The sequence below is a fragment of the Schistocerca americana genome, chromosome 3 (genome assembly GCF_021461395.2).
Source record: "Schistocerca americana isolate TAMUIC-IGC-003095 chromosome 3, iqSchAmer2.1, whole genome shotgun sequence".
NCBI lineage: Eukaryota > Metazoa > Arthropoda > Insecta > Orthoptera > Acrididae > Schistocerca > Schistocerca americana.
Genome location: NC_060121.1, coordinates 538,150,712 through 538,165,526, shown reverse-complemented (window position 1 = coordinate 538,165,526; position 14,815 = coordinate 538,150,712). Strand labels below are relative to the sequence as shown.

The following is a 14,815-nucleotide window of genomic DNA, read 5'->3' as shown; positions in this document are numbered from 1 at the left end:
CGCTAATACCTTCTTCTAGATTAACTTTCTCAAAAAGATCAGTTCTGTTTGTTGCCAAGATTTCTAGTATGTTCCCATCTCAAGTTGGTTTTCTAACCAATTGCTCAAGGTTGTATGTTGAGAGCATTCCTAGAATAACTTCATACGAATCTTTGCTTCTGCCCCCTGTGAGAAACGTGTAATTTTCCCAATCAATGGATGCCAGATTAAAGTCTCCACCTATAACTAATGGATAATTTGGATATTTACTTCCTATGTACTGAAGACCATCCCTGATACGTCCTGCGACGTTTGTTGCGGATGCTGGTGGTCTATAAAAACATCCTAATGCAATGGTCAATCCTTGTCTGATTGACAGCTTTATCCAGACTATTTCACAGTCCGACCCAGTATCGATTTCAACCCAAGGATTTCCTCGGAACCCCGACGACAGGCATCGTTCGTGCCGACATGTGCAACAATCTGCAGCTGGCTGCACCCCGTGCGCTCGATCATACTGCTTCTGCAGACTGAGTGTCATTTTGCAGTAGTTATAATGGCAGTTTCTGCTATTGCTGTAGGCATTCTCACCGCTTCTGTGGCAGCTGCTGCTACAACTTTAGGAAATCTGGATACATCCTTCACAGTGAATAGTCATAACTTTTCCATGCTACTCAGCATCCTTCACAGTGAATAGTCATAACTTTTCCATGCTACTCAGCATATGTGAAACACAATTTATGAGCAATCGCACTGGCAGTGACGTGGGGACTTGGAGCAATAGGTGGTTCCTGTCGTCAATGATGATGGAGTTTATGAAGCAAATGACTAGCTAGAAGCAACGGCAGTGACATGGAGATGTGGAACAAAAGGTGGTTCCTGTTGTCGATGACGATGGAGTTTTCAAAGCAAATTACTAGCTAGAAGCTAAGCTCATAGAATAGCAAAAGCAATTGTAAGCATGCACAGACAGTTCAGGGAGCAGTCCAAATCAAACACATAAACACAAGCAAGGTCACTCACTCTACTATCAATGGCATGTACCAAAGGCTTCAGGGAATAATGAGGAATTTAGGGACATGTGCGGGGCCACAGTGTCTTCTGGTATTCATCTCAGTGGGTGGGCCCACATGACATGCCCTTAGTGACAGTGTCCCCAGTGGGAGTGAGCTGCGACCAAGTTACAAAACATGGGTATCTTTGACTTTTCCTCTAAATCGTAAGCAGGGTGTATACGACCCGAGACAACCGGGGGATCCGGGAAAAACCTGGGAATTTTTTCATCCGGGAGAAAACCGAGGAAAAACCTGGAAATTTTTTAGAATTCCGGGATTTTTTTGTTTTAGTTTTCAGTTAAATTTGTCATTTTGACTGGTAAGAAATAATATTCAAACAAAGGATATTACTGTATCCCGCTACTGCAGAATAATACTGCAGCAATAAAACATGAACGAGAGAAAAAAACTAAAATAAAACTAAGTTGCAAAGGAAATGTGCCATGTACAACAACAAAACACAGTGCTGATACAAGCATCTGCCAGCAACAAAATGTGTCTGAGGCTTTGGGAAGACTATGCAATGCTTCATAACAACAAATTGCCTCAGATGAGCGTGATGTCACAACTGTTTACATTAGATTCGTGTGAGCTGTTGCGTGCGGGCCCATGCGCATGCGCAGTTGCGTCGCGTGTGTGTGGTACCTTCTCCCACTTCTGGGTACTAAAGTGTGTCTTAGCTATATAAGCAGTAGCAGTAAGATCAAGATGCTATTCGGAAAAATTTTACTGTCGCGCGCAAGCTGCCATATTCACTAGGAGCGAATCGGGGTATCTGCCCCGGGCGGCAACTTCAGTCAGGAATTAATCGCCTTGCACAAAATGAAGTTATTTTTGCCTGTTTGCTAAAGAAAAGTGGTTTTTATTAATCTTTTCCACTGAGGCAGTCAATTTATTTGTAACGAAATGCTTAATTCCACACTATTGGCTAGTTTCAACTGTTTTCTGCATTATGCCATAATAAAGAACCAAAAATGAAATAATACAGTACTGGTATTCCAAGAAAATTTACAACTGAATCTGGACGTATGAATGTACACTTCAAACCGAATTATGCATGTTATTATGGTTCACGAAATTCCGATGCTCTTGGAATATCCTCTGAGTCTTGTTTCTTTTATGACGTAACGTAAGATCTTTTAATGTTTTACATGTACGAACATACGGGCTTCTTGCGTCATCGTAGCTGCACAAGTGGTGTGAAGTCTGTAATTGGCGCTCTCTGGCAACTGCTGAAACGTCTTTCTAACAGGTCGTGGGAAAATATTGCGAATGATTGCCTGAAAAGCATTACTTTCAAAGTAAACTTCCTTTTACCCAAGATGAACTATGTACAATGAATTTCTTTAATCACAGAGCGTTTGACTCTCATTTAAAAATCAACTCTTTGAGGATGACCATTTAGAAAAATTTCGAGCCCGTTATTAAAAATTTTACTGGCACATTTGTGTGATGTATCTTAAAGTGTAACACGCGCATAGATCAACGTTATACGTGAAAGTTAAGCTTCGCTTGCTGCTTATTAATTGTTGATACCAATATTGTATGTGAAAGCTTTGCTTTTCTTGTAGCAACACTATGTATATTAATTTAAACCATTAACTTTTCATGTTTGTGTGTACGCGCTACTTAACAGTGATAATGCTATTGGCTGACGACATGACGTGTCCTTTGCTTTGAATATCCGCTGTATTGGGTGGCGAGATCACGTGACATGAACTACGACTAGCTTACAAATGCGCATTGAAATCTCTATAAATTGATAAATTTTTACAGTTCCGAGGAAAAGTATACTGTCACTTAACACGGAAAAAGTGTGTTTTCCCCCGGGAGAAAGTGTATTTTTAACCGGGAAATACGGAAATTTTTTTCCCTTGTACACGTATACACCCTGGTAAGGCTTGGCAGGTTGTCTACGTTACTTTCAGATACTAAATTTTGCATGTCTGTTTTTAATCTTTATTGACATTGCCTTTCAAATAAATGTTTAATATAGTACTACTTTACAGAGATTTTTGTTTTATAGACAGAGAAACTTTTGTTACAGCTACACATTGCTGCGGCCAATGGATATCTAAGAGTGGTGGAATATCTCCTAGATCAACATGTTTCAACAGAAGTCAGAGACAGTGATGGGTGGCAGCCTGTCCATGCAGCAGCCTGCTGGGGTCATGTAAGTTCCTCCTGACAAGTGGTGTTGGGTACTTAAGTAGAACATTATATGTCGCGTGTACATTGTTGAATTTCACTCTATACTAATTTACTAATTCCTGTTGATTCTGAATGCATGTCTCCTAACATACGTGTATGTGTGTGTGTGTGGGGAGGGAGGGGGGTGGCAGCGGTGTGTGTGTGCGATTCGGGAGTCAGTTGATTCATGAAAATTGGAATAGCTACATACACTACTGGCCATTAAAATTGCTACACCAAGAAGAAATGCAGATGATAAACGGGTACTCATTGGACAAATATATTATACTAGAACTGACATGTGATTACATTTTCACACAATTTGGATGCATAGATCCTGAGAAATCAGTCCCTGAACAACCATCTCTGGCCGTAATAAAGGCCTTGATACACCTGGGCATTGAGTCAAACAGAGCTTGGATGGCGTGTACAGGTACAGCTGCCCATGCAGCTTCAACACGATACCACAGTTCATCAAGAGTAATGACTGGCATATTGTGACGAGCCAGTTGCTCGGTCACCATTGAGCAGACGTTTTCAGTTGGTGAGAGATCTGGAGAATGTGGTGGCCAGGGCAGCAGTCGAACTTTTCTGTATCCAGAAAGGCCCGTACAGGACCTGCGACATGCGGTCGTGCATTATCCTGCTGAAATGTAAGGTTTCGCAGGGATCGAATGAAGGGTAGAGCCACAGGTTGTAACACATCAGAAATGTAACGTCTACTGTTCAAAGTGCCGTCAAGGTGAACAAGAGGTGACCGAGACGTGTAACCAATGGCACCCCATACCATCATGCCGGCTGATACGCCAGTATGGCGATGACGAATACACGCCTCCAACATGCGTTCACCGCGATGTCGCCAAACACGGATGTGACCATGATGATGCTGTAAGCAGAACCTGGATTCATCCGAAAAGATCATGTTTTGCCATTCGTGCACCCAGGTTCATGATAGTCCATGCTGCTGCAAACGTCGTCGAACTGTTTATGCAGGTGGTTGTTGTCCTACAAAGGTCCCCATCTGTTGACTCAGGGATCAAGACATGGCTGCACGATCCATTACAGCCATGCAGATAAGATGCCTGTTATCTCGACTGATAATGATACGAGGCCGTTGGGATCCAGCACGGCGTTCCATATTACCCTCCTGAACCTACCGATTACATATTCTGCTAACAGTCATTGGATCTTGACCAAAGAGAGTGGCAGTGTCGTGATACGATACACTGCAATCGCGCTAAGCTACAATCCGACCTTTATCAAAGTCGGAAAGTGATGGTTCGCATTTCTCCTCCTTTCACAAGGCATCACAGCAATGTTTCACCAGGCAACGCCAATTAACTGCTGTTTGCGTATGAGAAATTGGTTGGAAACTTTCCTCTTGTCAGCACGTTGTAGGTGCCGCCACTGGCGCCAACCTTGTGTGAATGTTCTGAAAAGCTAATCATTTGCATATCACAGCATCTTCTTCCTGTCGGTTAAATTTCGCGTCTGTAGCACGTCATCTTCGTGGTGTAGCAATTTTAATGGCCAGTAGTGTAAGAGATTTGCGAAAGGCAGAGAAAGTTAATAAACTAGCATGATACCTATGATACTAGGAAAAGAAAATTAGATATTGAGGGAGTTAAAACCAAATAAAGATAGAAAGTAGTCCCCACTCCACCAACCATCCCAGGACACCTCCTGCAGAAAGGCTTGATTGAGGGCCAAAGGAGTGGTGTTCATCATCCTTTATTAAGGTTAACATTAGCTTTTCTCCCTGAGGCCCCAAAAAGTTTATCCAACCCATCTACTTCTTGCCCTGACACTGTGAAAGATTCGTATTAACTTTACTGACTTTTATGTTTGAACATTTCTACATTTTAATAGAAGTTTCATGCGTATATAGAAGTGCCATAATTCAGTTCTGTGTTCAGTTGTTTATGTGTTACATTCATGTATGTTAAACTATTATTGTACAAGATTTCTGCTTTGTGTTTTGTATTTTTATATACCAGCTATTTTAAGAATTACTTTATGCAGCCAACAACCAAATAACATATTACCTGGCAATAAGAATTCAAAGAATCATTATGATGATCCAGAAGAGCAATGGCAAAACTCACGGAACTGATTAAGATGTTGATGCTTCAAGAACAGTAGTTTTTGGAACGATGACAGGAAGCATCAAAATAATGACATGGTTTGTAAAAACTGCTGAAAAAAATACATCATTACATTGTTAGATCAAAAATAAAGTGCACCGGCATTTCCCACATTAGAAAGAAGAAAGGAACGAAGGGACACAAATATGGGCCATCTAGATCAACATTCTGAGGCACACCTATTAACTAATCACGGCCAGAAACAGGTGTATGTCCTGTCATGGGCCGTCAATGATATGTTCGGCCTGCTGACAAAACTCTTTTGGGAAAATGTCAGTAAGGAAAATATACCAAACTGGTTAAAGAATCATCAGCCCATTTTAAAACAAAAAAGAAACCTATGCAGACATACTCAGAGTGGACGACTGATTTGCGTGGTGGTGCAAGAGATGCACTTTCATATTTGAACATGACTGCCAAGAGATTACTTATACTGGCAGATCAATCACAGTTGTCATTATACTGCATACCCCTCATAATACCATGTGGAATGCAGCTCTGCAATACACCAGTTCTTCACTTGATGATGTTTCGAAAATTGATGAAGCATACAAAGCTGTTCATTGAACTGTGAAAACAAACAAGTGTGAAAATACAGGAGTGTCACTGGAAGTTTTTCAAATGACCTGCCACTACGAATAGAGAAGGACATAATCAGGAAACTCTTCAAAAGAAATGAACCCTAATTGAGATAAACATAAGTCTTGGCCGAAGTATGATAGCATATTCAGAAATGTGGTCTGCAATATTTGCTAGAAGACAGGCCACATATCCACCATCTCCGTGCAGGGAATTCTTTCACTGCCAAGAAGCATCAACATTCAAACTAATGGACAAGTGAAACACAGAATGAAGCTGTATCAGCTGAAGAAGTTAGCTGTAATGAAATCAGCAGTAGTGAAGATGCAAGAAAAATTTATATATTGCTGGAAATAAATGGTTGTACAGTGAAAAACCTTTTGGATACTGGTACAGCTTGCTCACTAAACCTGGATGCTTATGAATAGTTGGGATCAGCAGATACTTCAGTTCAAGTTCAACACTGAAAACATTCATTCAAGCCCAGATTAACTTCAAGGGAAAAATTATTGAAGTGGCAAATTACAATGGAACAACCAAAATGTATCCATTGAAGACGGTCAACTCATAAAAAACAGCCAGTCTCTTTGACATGAACTGGTTTGGTACCTTCAGTTTCAATATTAGTGAAAATAAGTCAATGATTGCAAACATGGTGGATCAAAATAAAAGCCAAGAAGCAACTATGGCAGGATCATGAATCTCTTTTCTAGCCTGGCTTAGGCACAGGAAAAAGCTACAAAGCAGTCCTGAAATTAAAGTTGAGAGACACACCAAATTTTTTTCAGGTCCAGACAATTACAGTTTGCTGTGATGGATAATGTTAAATAAGAAATTGGAAAATTGACCAAAGACACAATCTGGAAGCCCAGCGAATGGACTGCACAAGTTGTGGCTGCATCAGAACCAAATGAATTGGTAAGGAAATGCGGAGATTTCATATTGACTGTAAATCTACAGCTGAAAATAGATCAGTACCCAATTCCAAGGCATTGAGGAGCTCTTTCAGAAAATCAGATTGGGAGTTGTTCACAGAAATAGACTTATCAGATGCATATATCCAGTTGGAACTGGTCAAAGAATCCAAGATAATGACAGCTGTCTATACTCCAATTGGACTGTTGGAATACCAGAGGTTACCACTTGGTATAGCAAGTGTTGTTGCAGTGTACCCTCAGTTTGTGGAACAAATCACAAGTACCAAACCTGGATTTGCCAATTACTTGAACAATATAATTGTCACAGCCACAAATGTGGATGAGCTTGTGAAGAATTTGGGCATGCTTTTCACATAAATGGAAGGAAATTGACTCAGATGTAATAGAAAGAAAAGCGAATTCTTTAAAAACAAAGTAGAATACCTAGGTCACATCATTGTTGCAGGTGGAACCCAACCATCTGAAGCAAGTGTGGAAGCAGTGAAAAAGCTGCCTCATGCAAAGAATATTCAGGAACATGAATCTTTCATTGGACAAGTAAATTACTACAACAAATTCATCAAAGGATTTGTTGTAATTTTCGGACTGTTGAATCAACTCAGAACGAAAAGAAGACAGTATACATAGACCAAGCAACAAGAGTGGCATTTTTTAAGACCAAGAAAAAATTTATCGAGGAAACTAAATTAGTGCATCTTCATATGGAATTGCATCTTCATATGGTATTGTCTCTCAAGTATTCAGATGGAGCAGAAAAAACCACCGCCTTTGCTTCCAAGGCTTTCCAAGGCTTAAATAGATGAACATCAGGCCAGATAAAGCCAGACTGAAAAGGAAGCACTATCCACTTCACTGCTGTAGTGCTTACACAGTATTATTATTATTATTATTATTATTATTATTATTAGTGGCGATCTTCAGACACAAAGTGCTCACAGCCTGAAGTTGTCCATTTTCTGCCAATTCAGAAGTAGGGAGTCCAGCAATCAAGTGATTTTCAAGCAGTAAGTTTAGCACATGAATTTTAATTTGTTTGGTTTTAAATGGGGTTGCAGGATGGTGTGGGTGAAGCAAGTGTTGCTAGGGAGGGATGTAGCGCACAGCAAGCAAGTTTTATAACAAGTGTCTACCCTCAATGTGGACTAGTAGCTTTCTTTTCCGAGATGGAGTTGTAGGCAGCAATTGCAATGCACTGAAAATTCCTTCAGTATTCTATAAAATAGCAGTGTTATAAATAAGAAGTACCAATTGTCTTATTGACTCATTAGTTCATGGTTTAATGAAACAGCTACAAACACTAAATATCATTTATCTTTCGTCATTTAGATATGGAACTGTTTAAAAGAAGATTAGTTAGGTGCTTATGTTGGTTGTTGATAGTGGTGGAGGTGGGTGAGCAGTGGGGATGGGGTACTAGGTAATATGTGATTGCTCTAAGGGATAATGGTCTCGGAAAGATTGGAACCACTGCTCTGCATGCTCCTGCCCTGTGATGAAAGTTTCAGGTTCCTCATTGAGAGATGATTTTTTTATCGAACTTGCTGAACGTACATATCTTTCTGCTTGTTTTGCCACTGATATCCGTTCCGACATGGACACCCTCAAAGAGGTCAGGTCTATTTGTTGCCATTAGAGCCAATATATTTCTGTCATGATCGGGATTCTGATCTATCTGTTCTAGGTAGTTTTCAGAGAAGACATTTGTTACTGTTTCACAGGATGTCTTATTATGTCTAACAAAAGTGTAATTTTCCCAGTTGATTGTTGGATGATTAAAGTCTCCAACAATGATTACAGTGTTATTGGGGAACTTATATACAAGTGAACTGAGGGTCTCTCTCTAAAGTTTTTGATTACATTAGGGGATTAGACTGGTGGGCGATAGAAGTATCTGATTGCCATTTTATGCCCACCTCCGATACTGGTCTTGACCAAACAAATCGCACATGCAGCTTCAATTTCTGTCTCAGTGGATTTGAGTTTCTTGTATACTGCCACAAATACACCACCCCATTTCCGATTTCCCTCTCCTTTCAATATACACTTAAATTTTCCCCAAAAATCTGAGTGCTATCGAATTCAGTGCAACCTGTTTGCACAGTCGACTAAGTATTGTGGTACTGTACATCATAGAACAGTAAGCTATCACCCCACCAGCAGTGGGTTGATGCAATGCTGACATGTATCACTGAAAGCAGTCCTTGATGTACCATGATGCAAGTTGGAGAACAGCCCTGCCAATTGGTTTGCTTGATCTGAGGAACACTTACAAGCTGAATTTGGATGCTTCAGCTGCCGAACTTGTGTGCTGTGAAATGTTATGCCTACCAGGGGAGTTTGGGGCTCCACAGTCCTTGCAGCTACCCAACTTCACTCGTCATTTTATTTGCCCGTTGAGAGAACATATCTCCCACATCCGGCCCTGGCAACCATCCAGTTATAGGACTGGGGCTATGTATGTACATCAAGACATTCACAAGTGCACACTTATAACGCCATGCTCTGATGGCTTCATACCCCCGTTACTATCGCCTTACTCATGAGCGCGTAAAGTTTTGCACAAGGAAATCACACCTTTGATGTTAAATTTAATGGCAAAACCTCTACTGTGACATTGGACCACATGAAACCTGCTACCTCTTTGAAGAAGAAATTTCAACGAGGACAACACAGTACAGTCCTGGCCCAGTTCCCACTGCTTCGTCACTGCCGGTTCCGACAACCGTCAACACAGAGAAACCTCCTGGACACACGACACAATCAGGTCAATGAGTCCATTTCCCTTCAATGTTTTTGGACACTGCTCTGCTTTCCCTGTGAGGGCTGATGTAGCAGATGGAAGTGGCGCTACAGTGTAGTGCAGTTTGTGCGGTTTTCAAGCGTAATTTTTTAACACTGTAAAAGTGCATCTGCATCAGCTCCCAGAAGCACTGAATTCTATGATGCTAGTGTGCTTACGGTTAGAGTAGTTGTTGCATTCCATTGTTGCTTTCCATTGTTTATTAGTTAGAGAATTGTTTTTGACTGTTGCGTGTTCTAGTTTCCATCTAAAACTCATCATCTGTCATTTGTCATAACCAACTCTCTGTGTATTTAAATAAAGTGTTACTGATTTTGATGTGAAGAGTCTCTTTTGCTATTTTGGCGGTTAATAGTACATGCTCAGTAATTTATTGAGATGGCCACAGACACAAGGCCACTCAGAGATCTTCAATGAGCTGACTACTTGCTCAAGTGGTCTATTAGCAAATAGATATTTTCTCTCACACCATTCATTTGAAATTTTTTGTCCTCATTCAGTTCATATTTTGGATCTAATCATAACATAGTTCCATTGTCGCATAATAAATGCCAAAGTGACTAGCCATAACTACTTTTATGGCTGTCTGTATCCTAAGGTCTATAAACTTGTTAGAATACAATATTAATCTCATTTCAATATCTACTCAATAGGAATGGAAAGCTCTTCCCTAATGTCACAAGACTTTAACAATTCACTGAGAATCTAACAAGTAGTTTAAATAGACTTTCGTATTTGCTTGGTAGACCCTACAGAAAAAGAATAAATAAAAAATCTGACCAAAATAAGACTCTGTAAATCAAACAAAATTAGCAGAGAACAACAACAGCCACAAGTAAGGTGATGTAGATTCCAACTCCTCCCACACTAGAGAGCTGCAGTTGGCTGCTTTTGGTGGCTCAGTGTTGCACTCAGCAGAGGCCATAGCTCCAGAGACTTGGTACACATCTGAAGGTGTAGGCTGAAAGCCTACACAATGTGACAGTAGGCCACGGGCCATGATGATTTTATAGCTGAACCTGGACAAGCCAGTCTAAGAAGTGCCTAGACGTAAAAGTGCATACAATAGAACCTCTTACCATGCTAGAGTGGCCCTCATTGTCATAGCCTGCCTCTGGGAAAGAAGTATGTGTTACAAAAAGAATATAAGTGCACTAGATCCTCTTCTCTTCAGGTGTTGATGTCCACTGTTGCTGCTTTCTATTATAATACAAAGCTAGACAGCTCCCGCTTCTCCATTGCAGAGTTACGTACCATAATCCAATATTGCTGAACTTCTTAGGAAATCACTGTTCACACAAAATAATCAGACTTGTCATATTCATATTTGCTATTTTCCTCTCCCAATGGAAAATCCAGGATGGAATAATGGCAGTATTATAAAAAACACAGATTACTACTCACTATATAGCAGAGTTGCTTAGTTGCAGATAGGCACAACCAAAAAGATTGTCAAACAAGTAAGCTTTCGGACAAAAAGGCCTTCATCGGAATTAGACCCCCCCCCCCTCCCCTCCTCCACACACACACACACACACACACACACACACACACACACACACAAATGCAACTCACGTATACATGACCACAGTCTCTGGCTGCAGAGGCCAGACTACGAGCTGCAGCACGTGATGGGAGAAGCAGTCTGCGTGGTGGGCTTAAGGAAGAGGCTTCGGCAAGGAGGGGAGGGGTAGCAGGGTAGGGGTGGGGCATGGTAACTGCTTGTGGGAGCATACAGGTTCAAGTTGGAGAGAGGGTAGGGCAGCTAGGTGCAGTCGCATTTGTGTCCTCCACCATGAATCCTTGCTCCTTCCATCTGCGTCAATACAGAAAAAGTTTCCTTGTTGCAAGCTAGAAGCCAGTCCCACATACTGTTCCTGCAGTGATGCTTGGCTCATGTGCCCCCCCCCCCTCCCCTCCCCAATGGCCTTACCGTCAAATTACCCATCACAGCCTGCAATTCCTCCTTTCACAACGACCTCCATCTGTTCAGATTCCACCAGTCATTAACCCTCACCAACGTAGTCCTGCAAAACCATGTCAGCGAGGCCTAAACCTCCTTGAAATATGTCCTCTCAGTCTGTAAAATTCTCCTGCTATGCAGTCCTGGATACCATATCACACATTGAAACTCTTGCCCTGCAGGAACTAGAGCAGCATACACAATGCCACCTCAAAAAAACTCTCCAACCTGTTCACTTCCTACTCCCGCCTTGAACTACCACTATCAACCACCTCTACAACAACCTGCAAACCTTCCCCAATATAGCTGACAAACCTTGCCTTGCAGTCCTACTACATTTACCCCACTCTCATACACTCCCACCCATCACCATACAGAATCCAGAACCTAAACAGACACGCAACACAGTTATGAACTTTTCCTCCAAATGCCTTAGCCCCACAGAAGTATCAGTCCTTTCCCATTCCCAAATTCAGTCATGCAGGACTCATTCAAGACCACCTCTCCTCCTCCCGGTCCCTACAGTGGAAACACTTTTTCACCATCAACCCTACCAGTCAGACTCAACTAAAGACCATTGTTGAATCCTGCCTGACACACTTCACTCCTCCCTCCAACCATATCCATCCCCACTGCCCCCAAAATACCCCCTGTTAACTTTCCAGAATTTCTTGATGTTGAACCTTGCCTCACCAACACCCTCCAAATCCCTGAACATGCAAGCTGACCTTACATTCGCAGAAAGAACCACAATCCACTACCTAAAAACTTATCTCGACCTTATAATCCTACTTGCTGACAAACGCTCTGCCACTGTTGTTTTGAACCATAAGTATTCCCTGGCAGAATGACTCTACCAGTTAGGCTCATCCCAGAACCTCTCCCCAGTGTCCATTTCTCTCCTCAACCCTACTGCTCCCCACACTCCTACCTTCTACATGCTTCCTAAAATGCATAAACCTAACTATCCAGGATGCCCCATACTGTGCCCCCAATGAGAGAATCTCTGCTCTCTTAGACCAACACCTTCAGCTTGTTACCCACAACCTACACTCCTGTATAAAAGATATCAACCATTTTCTCCACTGACTCTCCACTGTTCCTGTTTCTTTACCACGTGGTACCCTGCTCGTCACTACTGATGCACCTCTGTTTACTCTAACCTACCTAATGCCCATGGCCTTGCTCCTTCTGAATACCACCTTTGCCAATGCCTGATCGATTCTGTTGTGTACATAGTTCCGCGTAGTCAGCGCGTACACAACTTTCCCTCTAGAGCGCACCCTGCTAAGTACAACAGCGCAGGCACAGCGCTCGTCCATCTCCGCACTACGAGATGGTGCTGTCTTAGAGACGGGCCAGATTCTGCTTCCGCCGATCCACGTATTAATATGTAATGCAGCCAATGAGATTGCTGCTAACGTAGAACCTTTTCTTCTCGCGGATCACACTCGCGCAGTGATACCTGAATGCACGAGGTATTATAACAAGTGTACAGACCTCCAATCAGTCAGTCTGCATTAGTCTATAGTTAAGTTTCAGTCTGCGCCTAATAAGATTATCATATTCCTGTACATGGCCATGAAGATAAATGTATAGACACTTTGTCAAGTATCTGAGATATGTGAGAATAAGATTAACGTACCAAGACCAAAGGAACTTCAGATTGTCAATTGTAAACAGCATCCAGAATCAAGTTAAGTAATTTCTATGCTTTTTATTATTTTAATAAATGTGTGTGGAAATTAATCAAGTTCTGTTTAAAGTTGGTCACCGTCAATCTGCTACTCTAAGCGTGCAAGTGGCATTTCTATCGTCTGACCTAACGGCAGAAGATAAACACGCCACGATAAGACCACGAGACATATTGCTGACACTCGCCTACTTCGTTACAGCGACAAGTCAAATAATCTGATGGTGTGTGTACCGAAGGTCTTACAGTACGCACACCACAGATTCCCTCCTAGTCGCCATGACCAACTATATCCTCAGTCACAATTACTTCTCTTTTGAGGGCATCACCTACAAACAAATCCGGGGTGTAGCAGTGGGCAGCACCCAGAATCCCAAACCCCTCACCTGTTTCAGATTCACTGATGACATCTTCGTGATCTAGATCAAGGGTGAGGACAACCTATCCACATTCCTCCAGAACTTCTACACCTTCTTCCCCATTTGCTTGACCTGGTGCTCCTCACCCCAACTAGCCACCTTCCTCCGTGTTGACCTTCAGCTCAGAGATTGTTACTACATCAGTACCTCTGTCCATATCAAACATATAATATCTCCTCTTTGACAGCTGTCACCCATTCTATACAACCTAACCATGTATGGCTGGTGCATCTGTAGTGATGAGCAGTCCCTCTTGAAATATACAAAGAGTCTCACTGAGGTCTTCATAGACTGTAATTACTCTCTCAACCTTGTACAGAAACAGATCCCTCTTGGCTTATCTCTCCAGTCACTTGCCACTTCCCAAAGTCCCACTGTCCGGCCACAGAGGAGCATTCCCCTTGTGACTTAGTGCCACCAGGACTTGTAGCAAATGTATCACATTCTCTGCCAGGCTTTTGACTACCTCTCATTGTGCCCTGAAATGAGGAATGTCCTACCACTATCCTTCCCACCCCTCCCACAGTGGCATTCTGCTGCCTATCAAACCTACACAACACAATATCCTCGTTCATCTCTATGCAACTCCTTCTCCAAACCCCTTGCTTCACGGCTCATATCCATGTAATAGACTATATGTGAGACCTGTCGCGTACATCCTCCCACCACCACCTACTCCAGTCCAGTCACAAGCTTCACTTATCCCATTGGAGGCAGGTCTACCTATGAAACCAGTTATGTGATCTACAAGCTTACCTGCAACCACTGTGCAGTGTTCTATGAGCGTATGATAAACAACAAGCTGTCTGCATGAATGACCACTGACAAGTTGTGGTCAAGAAACAGCTGGACCACTCAGTTGCTGAGCATGCTCCCCAACACATTCTTCATTTTTATTACTGCTTCACAGCCTGTGCCATCTAAATCCTTCCTACCAACACAAGCTTTTGTGAATTGTGTGGGTGGGAGCTATCCCTGCAGTATATCCTACATTCCCGTAACCCTCCTGGCCTCAACCTTTGTTAGTCGCTGTCCATTACCACCTACCCTCTTCC

The 14,815-nt window shown here is 42.1% G+C and overlaps 1 protein-coding gene across 1 annotated transcript in view; it reads left to right on the top strand.

Moving 5' to 3' along the window:
* The window catches only part of LOC124605542 (protein phosphatase 1 regulatory subunit 16A), a 74,256-nt gene that overhangs the window by 43,581 nt on the left and 15,860 nt on the right, over window positions 1-14,815 (top strand). The window contains exon 6 of the mRNA XM_047137299.1: window positions 3,082-3,207. Coding sequence (XP_046993255.1) covers window positions 3,082-3,207 — 126 coding nt within the window. The remainder of the gene's footprint in view (window positions 1-3,081; window positions 3,208-14,815) is intronic.